This window comes from Corythoichthys intestinalis, chromosome 1, assembly GCF_030265065.1.
Source record: "Corythoichthys intestinalis isolate RoL2023-P3 chromosome 1, ASM3026506v1, whole genome shotgun sequence".
In the NCBI taxonomy this organism is placed as follows: Eukaryota; Metazoa; Chordata; class Actinopteri; order Syngnathiformes; family Syngnathidae; genus Corythoichthys; species Corythoichthys intestinalis.
In genome coordinates, this window is record NC_080395.1 from 50,867,082 (window position 1) to 50,883,658 (window position 16,577).

Genomic DNA, 16,577 nt, shown 5'->3' on the forward strand with positions numbered 1-16,577 from the left:
CTAATCTTTTCAAGTAGGAGAACTAGCACAATTGGTGGTTGACTAAATACTTATTTGCCCCATTGTATGTACTCATTTAATTACCATCTCTACACAGCCGATTGATTGAGATTTTGTCAAACTAATGGTTAACTAAAAATGCTAGGAATGAAATAATTGAGTGCAAAATTCACCACATCTCTGCTCAAGAAAAAATACACTCTAAATGTGACTGAATGCAACAAAGACAGTGCAGTGCTCAAATGTTGGAGGTTAGTTCCAAATAAAAAGCGCCTTAGAGTATTTTGTTTCTCACTCCCTACTTTACCACCTGTGTGACGCTGCTTCGTCATAAGGGTCAGTGTGGAAAAAAATTGTTTTTCTCCCCTTTCTTTTTATGTCAATAGCAGCATGTGTTCGAAGCCCTTTGTCAATGGTTTCTCTTTGCAGTAACTAAAGTCAGTTGGGGTTTAAATAGGGACTGAAAATAGAGCACGGTATCCCCACTGTCAAAAGAGTGATGAGTATTGTTAGCAAGTTAGCAGATTTTAATGAATAAATCTTTACAGAAACCAGTCATTCAAATGGGGAAGCGCTTGGTTTTCCTGTCTACACCAATAATGTGGCTTGGAAAATTAATGAATACATATAAACATCCCTGAGATGATTTCCTCCTCATTTCATTTTATGTGACAGCACTTCCGGTCAGCCGTCTCACCTTGTCATACCATAACAGCTGAAAATACCTATTATTTTTTCCCACATATTACACAAAATAATATACAATAGGAGTTGATCTGTCAGTAAGACTATAAAACAAAAATAAGTGGATACAAATTTAGATTCAGATTATGAATATATCTTGTCATTGTTACAAAAAGCACAATAAAACTTTGTTTGGAGCATCCATACAGCTAAGTCGGTAAAGTGCAAAACCCATATAATAAATACCCTTCAGACTAAGTGTAAACATTGACACAGTATTGGACATAAGTACAACAAAGATTCAGCAGCAGCATAAAGTCGTGTCAAAAAGTCATGTCAGATGACTTTGCCAAAATCAGGTCGACAACATTCCCATTATGTGCCATGATCAGTGTTGTTAATCTTACTTTAATAAAGTCATTAGTTACAGTTACAAATTACTTCTCCCAAAACGTAATTGAGTGAGTCACTCAGTTACCTTATTGTAAGAGTAGTTGGTTATTCAGCAAAGTAAATGACATAACTTTACATGTTGTACAGGTTATTACATTAGACATTTTATAACATTTTTCACATGAAATATGTTTGTATTAACTGATTGAATTGAACTGATTTTTTCATTCCCCCCCCCATAAAAAAAAAAAAAAAACAAACAAAGTAGGTCACACTTTTGACTTTATTTTTTTTTAATTTTACTAATATAAGAGTGTAACAGTATACGGACTTTAATTTCAAATGCTGTGAGAAAAAAAAAAAAACTTTTGGTTTTTTTCCTGTTGTACTGAACCCGCACCATGACCCCAGTACTAAGGTACGTACTGAAGTATGACTTGTGTGTATCGTCACACCCCTAATATATATATATAGATATATTTTGCAATATGCAGGTCTATGAATCTCCTGACATTCCTCCAGTTGTTTCAATTAAAAAAATATCACACAATGTTCATGGACAGGTCACTCAAGAAAAGCTTTGTGCAAGTGACTTTTTGGTAATTCAAAAAAAAAAAAAATAAATAAATAAATAAATAAATAAATAAATAAATATATATATATATATATACATCTATCATATTGTAGCATCTACGAGGACAATGCCAACTTGGTGATGATAATACACACTGAGCAGGATAACAGTACATTATTTTCAATAATTGTACCCACCTGGTCACCATGAACTGTATGAAAAAAAGTTTCCCAAGAGTTAAACATGACGCTTGCCACACTAAATGCTACGAGAACTCGAATGCTATGTTAATGCTCCGAGCCACCTAGTCAAACATTATGGCGTTTGCAATGGCGCCTTTCCACTTCGCCCTTCCCACTCTGCACTTTCCAGGGCAGGCAAGCAGGCAGGTATGTGACAAAGTCAGACAACTTGCGCGTCATTCAACCAAATTGTAGTAACACACTAACGCGCCCCTTCAAATTGTCAGTAATAGTAACGTCGTTGCAAAGATGTGAAAAGTAATTAATTGGATAACTCACTACTGTAAAAAAAAAAAAAAAAAAAAAAAAAAAAAAAAAAAAAAAAAAAAAAACGCAGTTTGAAACGTCGTTATACTCTAACGCCATTATTAACAACATTGGCCATGATGTTTAGCAATCGTTGTGTAGCATGTGGTCAGCTTCTTAAAGATTCCTGATTTTGTCATTTTACTGTCATTTAAAGAGGAATTATACAGAAGCCCACGGCCTCATAAGCTGTGTACCAATTCAGGGTATGCATCCTAGGCCGCATCCTTTTCCATTCGAGGAAGACCTTCCTCCCCGGTAAGTTCATGGGATGGTCTACAGCAGTGGTCTCCAACCCGGTCCTCAAAGGCCTTCTGTGGGTGTAGGATTTCAGTCCAACCAAACAAGATGACTACACTGACTGCTTTTTTTTTTTTTTTAGCTTCATCTATCTGTGCTGGATCGGTAGGAACAAAAACCACGACCCACAGCGGGCCTTTGAGACCCGGGTTGGAGACCACTGGTCTACAGTGTATTTCCTAATTGCGTAATGTTAACATTAAATTAATTTTCTTTTACATGAAATGAAATATAATTGAAAAAAAGACTTTCCCTAAGAACCAACACTCATGTTTTAACTGAATTTTGGGGTCTTGGTTTTAATATTTGGTGTTGGGCGTTCGAATATTAGTATAAATTCTTCAGTAAAAATGTATCTGAAATTTGAATGCTTTCATTTTTAAGTCATGTCGCCAGTAGATGCCGCCGTTTAAGATGATTTCGTCCAACGGTGGCAGGAGCATAAAAAGCATTCTGTGATACGGCTGTTGCCCGAGTGTGGAAGCACTGCGTCCTCCAAAATCCTCTCAAATCGGCTGGCAAGGAGGACCCATGATGAGTGCGTTACAGGAGCACCCTCCTAGTTTGAATGGATTGGGACAGACCTTCGCGCAGTCTTGTGACATAATTGGCCTTCACATACTCAATTCAAGTTTCCAGACCCTGAATTGGGACACAGCTACAGACCACCAAACACATTGAGTGTCCGATGGGTTGGGCAAAGCTCAGTATTTATCCAATCACGGTCCAGTTTCACACAGTGGAACAACCCACTCTACTCTTGATGATCAAAGACATTTCGATCCGCGCCACATTTCTCAAAACTAAGTCGTGCCAATTTCATTCATTCATTCATTTTCCATGCCGCTTATCCTCACGAGGGTCGCAGAGGTGCTGGAGCCTATCCCAGCTAACTACGGGCAGTAGGCAGGGTACACCCTGAATTGGTTGCCAGCCTGTCGCAGGGCAGCAATGAGACAAACAACCATTTACACACACACTCACACCTACAGACAATGTGGAGTGGTCGTGCCAATTTGAATGTGATAAATGATTCTGAACAAACATTTTAAGGTATTGCAGTGCATAATTAGAAATGTACACATAGCAGTATGTATTTCAGTTTTTTTTTCTTTTTTTGGACATTTTAGTGGAAGTTACAGTCTGAGAGAAATCAGCACTTGCAAACTGTAGCTCCAAATTCATGAAAAATAGAGATTACTATTGCTGAAAACACTGCTGACACAGCCCTTCACCTATCAATTTTTGTTTTCCAGCATAATTACAGAAAACGAATGAATACTCAAACATTTTTAAGGCATTTAGAATTACTGTATATCACAGAAAACATCTGAAATGCAACAATAACCATGACAACAAGAATAGGGCCTTTAATGTGATTTGGGGTAAAGAGGGAACAGCTGAGTCTAGTCTCCACAAAGCATACCGACTTCACTAAATACGCTTACATATGCGTCATTCTCATATCTTTTCAAGAACTGACAGATGCCTTTTGAACACGGCGCATTTGCTTGAAGCTCCACTAAATTAGTCATATGCTTGACGCTTTTGCATTGAGTTAAAACCTGGATAAGTCAGAAGCTTCCAGTGGGCCCAATAGTTTATCCTTGATTTTTCCTCTCTCCCTCTCTTTTAATCTCTCACTGATGCACATTTCTCTAGTGACAGCATGGCCTTGTCCCACGGACATCTCCCTCTTGTGTAATCTTTCTCATTCAATATCCAGTCACTCACCTTTTTCTATGGGTCAAAATAAAAATGAAAGGTTTCCCTGAGAAGGTTTCCCCAAATTTCAATGGCTGATTCTAGGATATGATCCTTCTGGACTGCACAGTGAGGTTGCAGAAATCTTGCACAACCTTAACTCATTGGCTGCCATTTATGACACTAAATATCCATTTTGTCTGGAAATAATGAATTAATGATCACTGCCAACCCTTCCAGTTAAAATGGATTGGACTTGTAGTGCTGTCAATGGCACCCAAAGATGCATTTATAGCCACTCTTCCCAGTATAAACGATTTAGACATCTATCATTGTCAATGGCATGTATTGAGTTAATATACGTTGTATCACAAAAGTGAGTACACCCTTCGCATTTCTGCACATATTTAAGTATATCTTTTCATGGAACAACATTGACACAATGAAAAGTAGTCTGTGTGCAGCTTATATAATAGAGTTAATTTATTTTCCCCTCAAAATAACTAAAAATATAGCCATTAATATCTAAACCCTTGGCAAGAAAAGTGAGTATACCCCTTTGAAAAACGTACATCCCTAAATGTCCAAATTGAGTACTACTTGTCATTTTCCCTCCAAAATGTCATGTGACTCGTTACAGGAGTGCTGTCAGCATTGCAGCAGAGATCGAAGAGGTGGGGGTCAGCCTGTTAGTGCTCAGACCATACGCCGCACTCTACATCAAATTGGTGTGCATGGCTGTCACACCAGGAGGAAGCTTCTTCTGAAGACGGTACACAAGAAAGCCCGCCCGTCTCATCAGACCATAAGACATGGTTCCAGTAATCCAGTGCTTCTCAGTTATTTTCTTTTACGCCCCCCCAAGGAAGACGTAAATGTTTCGCGCCCCCCCAAACTCTCTGCCGCCACTGGAAATAGTATCATTTGTCTATAATATTACTATTATAAGTACGCCTCTGCCTAACATTGTGTCCTTTTTTTCTATTAAAGAAAAAAAGTAACATAGATCAACTTATAATAAAGTATAACTTTATTAACATTGTTTTGTTTGTAACAGAAAAGACTTAATGAGCATCAATTTGCCTGAATTAAAAAAAAGTCAAATCCAACTGTAAAAATACACTCAAGGTACATTTTTGACCATTTGATACTGAAAAATAAAATGTAATAAAATCAGTAAATAATAACAAATTCAAATTGATTAGAAACATTAACTCATGAGGACAATATGCCAAAAAATTTGACCGAAAAAACAAATCTGAATAGAAGGGGAAAAAAAAGAGTGTCTTTGGACAGAAGGACAGTTTCTATTTTCGCTGCTCACATTATCACCTCTTTTGCAATGGTGTGGGGTTATTTTGCACTGAGCATGCTAACAGTGCTCACTAGTTTACTGATATAACACTGACAAAGCGGGACGATTGTTGGCAATATTCAGCACGTTTTTGCTGAAAAACAGTCAAGCGGCTTTTCAATGAGATTGGGGTCTAACGTTTTAAGTGGCGTCTTAATTGATTTGGCTTCCGGCTGTCCGCTATAATCATTTTTAGACACAGTAAACAGTGGTCTTTCCTCATCTCCCACTGTATTAAAAGTCAAAACCAAAAGGCAAACGGCCCGAAAAAAATCGCGTTCTCAGCGGCTGAGGGAGAACCGTAGGTGAGGGCGGTCGTCGTGACGATCCCAATTCGAAAATGGCACTTCTCCGGTGGACACTTGAGAACCGGAGAAGACAGTGTGTCGCTGCGTGAGTCCGGCTGGAAAACGGCTTTCGAAAATGGCGCACAGCTCTTCATATCTCTTTTCTGTGTGCTCTTGCTTAGTTCAAAAATACTGCGTGCACTCTGAAAATGAGAGCACCACTGCCACCCACTGAGTGAATGTGCAAGTACACTTTATTCTAGTACGGGAAAAAAAAAAAAGCATGTTCCCCGAGGTCACATGCGCCACCCCTGGGATGGCTCTGTGCCCCCCAGGGGGACGCGCCCCACTATTTGAGAAGTACTGCAGTAATCCATGTGCTTTGTTGACATGTCTTCAGCAAACTGTTTGCGGGCTTTTTTGTATACCATCTTCAGAAGACGCTTCCTCCTGGGGTGACAGCCATGCACACCAATTTTATGTAGAGTGCGGCGTATGGTCTGAGCACTAACAGGCTGACCCCCCACCTCTTCAATCTCTGCAGCAATGCTGACAGCACTCCTGTAACGAGTCACATGACATTTTGGAGGGAAAATGACAAGTAGTACTCAATTTAAACATTTAGGGATCTATGTAGTTTCTAATGTGTGTACTCACTTTTGTTGCCAGGGGTTTGGATATTATGGCTATATTGTGAGTTATTTTGAGGGGAAAATAAATTAATCTTATTATATAAGCTGCACACAGACTACTTTTCATTGTGCTGTCATTTTGTCAGTGTTGTCCCATGAAAAGATATACATAAATACCTGCAGAAATGCGAGGGGTGTACTCACTTTTGTGATACACTGCATATGTGAGATCATGAGTGAAAGAAAGTACAGCGGTCACACAACTGACAGTCTTTGGCATTTATTTGTGCTTTTAAGGGCCACTAAAATATACGACCCATATTCAAAATATAAGAAAGTGGACTAAAGCTTGCATTGGTGAACTTGTGACCAAAGGCTTGCCAGGCTGATCCTTGAACAGGAAAGACAAATTATACTAAGGAGAAGAAAAAAGAAAAAAAAATACTGTTGCAAGGCCCTAAAGGAAGGCACTTAACCTCCACTTGTTCCAGAAGGGTCATATGGTGGATTACACTGTTTCCTGTGTGCATGTGCATCTCAGAAATAACGAAAACATGACACACAATAAATCTAAAAATGTCTAATGTGTTCCAGACAACTCGTATTGGCATGTGAGTTTAATTTACTTATTAAAATTGGAAGTTACGACTTATTAATGTGCAGGGCAACCAGTTTGAACAAAATGAAGGTACACATATGCCCCAAATAAAATTGTGTTCTCTGAACATGCATGTTCTGTAGGAACATCTTTATTACTCCTGATGTTGACCATACTTAAGATCATTTCAATGATATTTGGATAAAGCAAATTCGTGTTTAACTCAATGCAAAAGAAACATCACTCATAAAAACATTGTAAATCTGATTTTATGGGGATTTTCAAGGATTTATATTCAAGCTAAATGTAACTAACAACATGGGAATAAAAAAGAAGGATAATCCACCATGATGAATTTTCTATGCAAATACAGTATTCAAGTCTGTTGCCTTAATATATTTGCGTTTAACTAAATTAGACCCGAAAAATCATTTACAAGGGTGAGTAAATAAAATTGAAAGCTATAATGTAATTGTTTGAGATTTCTGAAAGGGCTGTTTGAATATAATGGATCTAAAATTATTATTTTAAATATTATAGATAAGTTTTCTCTGAATTAGAGCTTTGTTTTTCCTCTTTACAAGATGTTTACTCTTACATTTTGAGGGCCAGGTGAGTACATAATTCAGTATACGGTATTTACCATTATGTATACGGTACAGTGCAGTGCAGTGCAGTGCATAAAACCAATGATTAATTATTATGAAATCAAATAAATACACATCCATAAAATTGCAAAATATCTTTACTAGATCCCCTTCATTGAGACCACATAGCGTAACAACTCTTGGCAGAAGAGTTTCCTCGGAAGAGAGTGGATATAGAGAGAGATATATGTGTAATTTAGTAGACATTTAATGCTCTTCAGGGAGCTAATTAGATAAGAAGTTGTGATGTATAGCTCCTTGAGGGATGTGTGTCAACCCACTCCAGTTCAATGTATAGACTGCAGATTCGTATTGATAGTATGCTTTGTCTTGTGCCTCAGGCTTAGACATAGCGCTCCGACACCTTTGTCTGACGAGGCGAGCCGATAAGGCTTGTGATAAATCTGCCAGCGAATAAGCTGTCATCGAGGTGCCGCACACGGGAATATTTAACACAAACATAAAATATAGCTTGTCTGTTGTTTTATCATCGGGGGTATATGGAATAGCATGGTTTCAAACTACACTCATCTTTTTATTTTTGCACATTCAATATCTGGCCATAGAGCAGAACCTGAAAAAAAAAATCTAAGTAAAGACATGATGAAGATACATGAAATTATGAAAAAGAGCTGTATTGCTGTGCCGTAACACATAGCGGTGAAAGAGATGTAACTGGCTAATTTAGATTCAAGGATTTAGTATCTTAGGTTGTGTAGATTTATGGCCATATTCTGTGTATGTGTGCTTTTACCCAATGCACCTGATTTATTCAAATTTCAGCTATGTTCCCTCTTTGATCTGGACTTCTGACACTCAACATCCGTTATCTGGAAATTTCTGCACAACCAACAAAAAGACATGACTCATTGAATTCTGAGTTTTCATGAGACGTGAAAAAATATCTAACTTAAATTTTTAAAAATTCTGAAAAAAAAAAAACATAATCTGTATACAATGCATCGAAGTTTAGGCCACCGGTGCCCATGTCTCAATATGAGGCAGTTCTTAAATAAAAACCTGAGTTTAAAAAAACAATCACTGCATTTATAAAGAAGAATACAAAATCCATTTCACCTTGCTTTCTAAGCTTGAAGCATATGAACAGCTCTTAAAAATCGCCACCCTTGGGTTCGTGCTTTTGCCAATTTGCAGTCGTGCTTTGGCAATTGGCTATCGTGTTGTGGCAGTTTGAATTCTTGCTTTTTTTCTTTTGCAAAGTTTTTATTCCAATGGACGTATCGCAAAACCCCGCCCCCTTGGAAAACTCAGACAACCCAAGTTTCTGTCCAATTCTCTCATTGACAGTAACTGAGTGAATGAACAATTTATGGATGATGGCGGTAATTCAAATTTCTGAATGGCACGAGCACAGCTGGCAATATTTTTTTGTTATGAATTTCGTGTAGAAGCAGTTCTAATATTCGGAGGAGTGGTATTTCCATGGTATTAACCTTTACAGAGAGGAGACAATTATTATAATTGAGGCGAAATGCTACCACTCGCAACTTAAAAACGAGAAACTCCACAGGGAGAATATCTAGCCCTATAACGTTAGCTACTTAGTAATGTTATGTCATGTGTTCGCTCAGATTTTTCTCCCAAAGCTTTTGTGGCGATCAGTAAGCAGTCTTTTACATTCAGTTGGATTTTCAATATTATCCAGTGGTTCTAAATAAACAGCTTAAATCATAAACATACATGTGCAAGATGAAAACGATGTAAATAAATCCTCAACGTTGACAGAGCAGCTTGCCGTCGAGTTGACCGCAGCCACATGCTAGATGTGTGTGAGGAGAACTTTTCTTCGTGTGTGTCCGTGGCCAAACGTAAGTACATATTCCGTTTTTATATAGAAAGTTTGTGGTTTTTACTTTGGACTTTCAGTGCTGGGGTCTTGACGGATTAGTTATATTTTATTCTATTTTTGTGGTAAAAGGCTGGTAAACAAGTAGGCAGTCAAAATTTAGCAAAGTAATGTTAATACTGTAATTAAATCTACGTTTCTACTACATGCTATCAAATATATTCCGGTACATTTTTACAAATCAATCATTAATTTACCTTTGAGCAAGCAGAAGTGTTCTTGGGTGACTGTCTTGACATTCAGTTGTTTATGTGGTCAACGACAGAGCCTCATCCATAGCTTGCATTTGGTGAGCTTTCTTTTTGGGTTTTTTGGGGGGGTTGTACCTTCTTCAGTCTTTCAGGATACCTGGTGTCGGACTTACAGGTACCCTTTGAACAGCATTAAACCATCAGGTGTTTTCAATTTTAAAGTTAGAAAAAAAAAAATTTAAGTCACGACCACACATTACTTTCTAATAGGGTTGTTCCGATCATGTTTTTGCTCCCGATCGTTTTAGTTTGAGTATCTGCCGATCCCGATATTTCCCGATCCGATTGCTTTTTTTTGCTCCCGATTCAATTCCAATCATTCCCGATAATTTTTCCCGATCATATACATTTTGGCAATGCAATAAGAAAAAAATGAATAAAACTCGAACGAATATATACATTCAACATACAGTACATAAGTACTGTATTTGTTTATTATGACAATAAATCCTGAAGATGGCATTTACATTATTAACATTCTTTCTGTGAGAGGGATCCACGGATAGAAAGACTTGTGACTGTATATTGTGACTAAATATTGCCATCTACTGTATTTGTTGAGCTTTCAGTATATGATACTGCAGCCCCAATGCATGATGGGAAGTGGAACCATGATGGGAAGTAAAACCATGACTGTGTGTCGTGCTACCAATGGATATATCTTCTCTGCTTTGGGAAATAACTTAAAGTGATAAGACAAAGATCATTTGCCACCTTGCTTCCCCACATTGCTTCCCATGATATTTTTAATCATAGGGAGAGGGATTGCAAGGTTTTAGCCAATTGAAGAAAGGCTCCAAAGGCTGCCAAAATTCACTCTTCTCATGTTGCGCGGCCTTTTATCTCTCTGTATAGGTAAAACAGCGTCATTACAGACTGAGCGCGACAATGAGTGAAAGGGTCGTGCCGCGCATATATTAATAGTGTTAAATATTATAACTTGACACATTTTTTAATAAAATAATTGCCGCCGTTATCGGGATATTTTTGATAACCCTACCTTAAGCCTAAATTAAAGACTATGGATGAGTGTAACATATTATGTCTGTAACGTTAAATACAATTAGAAAATGATTTAATTAAAATATATATATATATTAAAAAAAGGCATGGCCGATATTTTTTTGCCGATTCCGATACTTTGAAAATGACTTGATCGGACCCGATCGATCGGCACATCTCTACTTTCTAAGTGTTTTGTGATAGGTTCACTGGCGTTTGTTTTGTGGCCGTTCGCATTTGTGCTTTTTTCTTCATGTAAATGTTTGGATTTTGAATTTCGCCTGACCCTTCTCTGCCACTATAATCTTTGGCCCCACTCCTTGGCGAAAATTCACTTAAGACTTGCCGCTCTTTACAAACCACGCCCCTCCCCACTTTGGCTGAGAAGTCCCCTCCCAAACACACAATGAATGGATTGGCGCGCACACTTTCACACTGGTCTGCCACTAGTGTCCAAAGGCCTTAAAGTGGAAGTTCAGAATTTTTGACATTTGGCTTAATCTTCGAGTTAGCTGGGTTTTAATTAGTCGTTGGAGTTGATTTCAACAAATTCTGTGCAGTTTGTCAGTTATTTGGTAGTTTCAGGGCTCTGGAGTGGCTAAGCTAGCGCGAGTCACTGGTCCTATCTTAGCATGTCAATAAAAAAATGATATTAGCAGATTTAACATAGTCAAAAATATTCAAAATGCTGATCATTGTTCCAAATATCCATGCGGCCAAAACATTGTAACACCAAACTGCCGTAATCCATTTAATTCTGCAGGACAATTTTTTTAGATGCGTAACGCGACCACAACAGAGAGGAGTGCTTCGGCAACTCGTGGTCATGCTGCATTCGAGGAAGGTGGTCGGAGTTATCCTACTCGGATGGTACCAGTTGTGATCTCAAAGCGTTCCAAGCGAATGTAAATAGCAAGATGACTGATCCCGATAAGTTGTTTTTTATTTTGGCCATCAAAAGATACTTTGACCTCCAGCAAACCTGCATTCTCGTGAGCAATCAAATGGTGGAGGAAAAATAGTGGCAAAGGTAAATAGCACACAATGTAAACTGCTTTCTTTAGTTTAAATATTGACAATCTGCTTTTCGATGGCAGCACCATTTTGTCGAGTGACGTCAGATTGAAGCAACTCGTGATGTTGGGGTACTTCGTGACTGGGGCCTCCCAGTTCGTTTGGTGTTCCAACGATATTTTTCCTGGTCGGAGGTTGGAAAACTTTCACCTTCCTCAAATGCAGTATCAGTCTACTGAGTCTTGACTGAAGAATGGCAACATAGTGAAATATGTATTTAGAGGCTGTGGAAACAGACAGATGAAATTGGCAAATGAAAGTTTCCACAAATTCCCTATTAAGAACAAGGAACAATATAAACTGGTCACTTGTTGCTGGCTACGACATAACACACCGGTGAAAAAAATGTTGCTGTTCATACTACAATTATTGACATGCAATGGTAACTTTTAATAACTTTATCCTAAAAACAGCCAACACCTTTGATTGCATGGGTCATTGGTGATTCTCAGGCGCGCATATATTGTTTTTCTATTGGCATACTAAGATGAGACCATTGACTCGCGCTAGCTTAGTCACTACCGAGCCCTGAAACTAACAAATAACTGACAAACTGCACGGAATTTGTGGAAATCAACTCCACAAACTAATTAAACCCTCGCTACCCCGAAGATTAAGCCTAATGTCGAAAATTCCTAACTTCCCCTTTACGCGGCAATGTCATCATAATGCGCCAGGGTGTGGAAGGACATGAAATGAAATGAAAATGTCATTTTAAAATATTTAACAAGAAAATATAATGCTTACTGCCCAGCCCACTACCCAAAAAAGAAAGAAATCCCTTAATAAGCCTCTTTGTTATGAAGTCCACAGGGTACAAACGGAAAGAAAAAAGTGGCTTGTACTCTGAAAAATACAGTACTTTTGTTTGAAAATCACCGTTGGGACATGTGCACTGTTCCTTCCCACTGTACCGTTTGATCACTTTTTTTCCCCTTTTTTTGTGTTTGTAGAAATTATATCAAACAAAATTAAATTATTCATACCACTTTGTCTATACTATTATGCCATATTATGCCTGCAGTTCTATATATCAGCAGTGCCTTGAAACCTCACTTGTGGCACATACCTGCTGAGGTAATTTTATGTATTTGACAGATAGTAGAAGGAAATAAAAACAAATTAATATTGAACCCATGTAGTTGTTGTAAACTGTTACACCCCCGCACTTTCGATAGCAATTTCAAGCTACATGTTTGAAGGAGGAAAGTCTTGTAGAGGTGAGAAAAAACAGCTAGTGTTGATCTCTTATGCCATTTAATATTATATAATGTCGATGTTTGGCCTTAGGGATAATAGATATAATACACATTATGGGCAGTCGGTGAGTGTATGGCCCAGGCATGTCCACCGTCAGCACGAGACAGCTATTGCTGGACCATCAGCCGGAAGATAACTTAATCATAATGTGCAGCTTTCACCTTCATGGGGAACTGGAATTACTACAGCCTTTGGAAAGAAAACAGGCTTATATCCAAGGTAGAATGCACAAAGCATGCACACAGGCCTATATTTGACAAGGAATACCAGAGTGCATGAATACGAGAGTGAACAGGAGACTATGCACAGCTGGAGAATTGTGTCATTTCTGGCTTACGAACATGGGAGAATATGGCCCTTAGTGAAGGCTGAATGTAGTGGTGTGATGTAGACAGACAGGGATGAGGCTAAAATTGGTTTAGCCTATCTGAGGCCACACAAAGAGCCTTACCGTTGTTTCCTTTCTGCAGACTTTCTTGTGATGATAACGTACTGTATGCCGATAATGGATATGTCCACAAAAATGTATTTTCTATTTCTTTACGCAACAGATTTTCCGGGAAACCTTTCTTTTATTTCAGCGTGAACCTCATTTGTCTCTTGTGACAAAAGACAGAAAGAAAGCAACTAGTAAGCAAGAAACTATTGGATGACTATTTGCCATCCAAAAATAGATGTTTTTCTAAAAGCCTAATGCTTTTTTTGTGATTTATAAAAGAGGGTTATGTAAAAAAAAAAAAAAAAGCCAACGCGAGCATTCTGAAGGATTTTTTTCTCTACTAGCTGACTCCTTTTCTCATTTAAATGCATTGCAAGAATCTAATTTGTACATCAGCACATTCCAATAAAATCCAATGCAAGAGTAACATTATTTGTTCTTTTGGCACAGCCAACTACCTTATAAAGGTATGTGACAGTTTTCACTTCTCAGTGTGACACAGTGTAACTACCCAGCATAGCAAATTGCTTATCAAAGTAATGGAGATGTGAAATGAATACCTCTCTGACAGTGTCAATATGAAATCTGCACTATTACTTTTGTTAAAGAAACATAGAAGGAGGGAGATATATAAAATAATAAATAGAGGAAAGAAAAACGAAATCCTGCCCGGAGGAAGCCCGGGCCGACGTCTGGAGCCAGGCATGGACGTAGGGCCCGTCAGCGAGCGGCTGGTGGTCGGGTCTGCCATGGGGCCCGGCCGGGCTAACCCCGAAGAAGCAACGTGGTTTTTTCCCCACCCGTATGGACCCACCACTCGCAGGGCGGACCGATGGGGTGGGGTGCGCTGCCAATTGGGTGGCAGGGAAGGCAGAGGGTCTAGACGAACCAGATCTAGGCTACTAAGCTGGCGTTGGGGACGTGGAACGTCACCTCACTGACAAGGAAGGAGACAGAGCTTGCGTTGGCGGTGGAGTGCTATCAGATCTGGTGGGGCTTACCTCAACATATAGCCTTGGCTATTGAACCAAGCTCCTGGACAGGGGTTCGACCTTGTTCTTTTCCAGAGTTGCGTCAGGGGTAAGGCGCCGGGCGGGTGTGGGGATTCTCACAAGCCCCCGGCTGAGCGCCGCTGTGTTGGAGTTTATCCCAGTGGATGAGAGTGTCGCCTCCCTACGACTTAGGGTTGGGGGGGGGGACTCTCACTGTTATTTGTGCGTATGCAACAAATAGCAGCTCAGAGTATTCGGCCTTCTTGGAGTCCTTGAATGGGGACCTTCACGGGACCCCTGAAGGGGACCCCATTGTCCTCCTGGGTGATTTTAATGCACACATTGGCAATGACGGAGACACCCGGAGGGGCGTGATTGGGAGGAACGTCCTACCTGATCTTAACCCACGTGGTGTCATGTTATTGGACTTCTTTGCAAATCATGGATTGTCCATAACTAACACCATGTTCAAGGATTTTCATAAGTGTACCTGGTATCAGAGCACACGAGGCGAAAGGTCAATGATTGATTTTGTGATCATATCATCTGACCTTTGACGGTGTGTTTTGGACACTGGGGTGAAAAGAGGGGCTGAGCTGTTAACTGATCGCCGCCTGGTGGTGAGCTGGGTTTGTTGGCAGGGAAAGCCTCAGACAGACCTGGTAAGCCCAAATGAGTAGTTCGGGTGGACTGGGAACATCTGGAGTACGATTCTGTCCGCGTGACCTTTAATTCCCACCTCAGAAGGAGCTTCTCTCACATCCCTGTGGAAGCTGAGGACATTGAACCAGAATGGTCTATGTTTAAAGCTTTGCATTGCTAAAGCTGTAGCCGAGAGCTGTGGTCTTAAGGTCTTCTGTGCCTCAAGGGGCAGTAATATGTTGAGCTTTATTTGCATGTGCATTGCGTGATTATATATATATATTTTTTAATCTTGGTTGACGAGCAGTGTTGTCACAGATTACTTGAAAAATTAATTTAATTGCTGATTACTGATTACGTCTAAAAAAGTAATCTAGTTACTTTACTGATTACTATCAAAGTAAATAAGTTACTTCAAAATAAATTTATCAGTTACTTTTTACCATTTTTTTTGCTTTGCTGCCTCAACACCTAATGTCAAAAATTCTGAACTTCCCTTTCAAAATTAAGATCTGGCCGTTAAAATGTTGTCTATGAAAGTTGTAAAGCACATAAACAAACAACAAAAATGAACAAAATGAACAAGAATCCTCCTGGCAAAATTCAACCTGGAATTCAAGGTTATCAAAAAAAAAAAAAAAAAATATATATATATATATATATATATATATATATATATCCCACTTTGATTGAAATACATAAATGTTTTTTTTACGTTAGCTCAGCTGTCATTGACGACGCTAGATGTCTATTCGATTTTGACAGACTAAGGCTAGTGAATGATGACTGGCGGCCCTCTCATTCAAAATTGTCTTTGATTCAACAGTCAGTCCTCCCAGTTTAAATTTATTTTACACTTATCGTTGCCATTGGCAGGCAATGTGTTAATACAGGCACCTTCGTATCATTAGATTGTGCATGTAAACCAAATGTTGTGACCTATGTTTGCCCTAATTCCCTCCTTCTGTGTTCTTTAAAAATGGTTGGCTCAATTTGTCATGTGACATTACTTCGCTGTACGCCTTCTCGGGTATTTCAGTGTCCCAGAAACTGGCACAGCTTCCAACCAGGGAACAATGAAGTTCCTTCAGCACCACAGACTCTGGACTGTGGTTGCCCTGGGCCATATATCATATGGAATCCCTCATGAGTACTGTGCATGTGTGTGTGTTTGTGTGCATTTTTATGCATGTGTGCCTCTGAGGGTAGTGATGATGGAGCTTTACTCTCTCAACACTTAGTCAACGCTGCTGTAAGTTGTTCCTCTATAAAGATCATTGGATGCCTTCGTCCATATCTCCACATAAGAAAGTGTGTGCTTGTCCACTT

The 16,577-nt window shown here is 39.1% G+C and overlaps 1 protein-coding gene across 6 annotated transcripts in view; it reads left to right on the forward strand.

Moving 5' to 3' along the window:
• LOC130912005 (protocadherin-9) overlaps nt 1–16,577 on the forward strand; it is a 284,657-nt gene that overhangs the window by 17,173 nt on the left and 250,907 nt on the right. Inside the window, exon 3 of one of the 6 annotated variants that reach the window (XM_057829742.1) lies at nt 4,844–6,273. The exons of the other annotated variants lie outside the window; for them this stretch is intronic. Within the exon in view, the coding sequence (XP_057685725.1) occupies nt 4,844–5,137 (294 nt within the window). The 3' untranslated portion in view covers nt 5,138–6,273. Of the gene's footprint in view, nt 1–4,843; nt 6,274–16,577 lie in introns of those variants that run through there. 6 annotated transcript variants of the gene reach the window in all.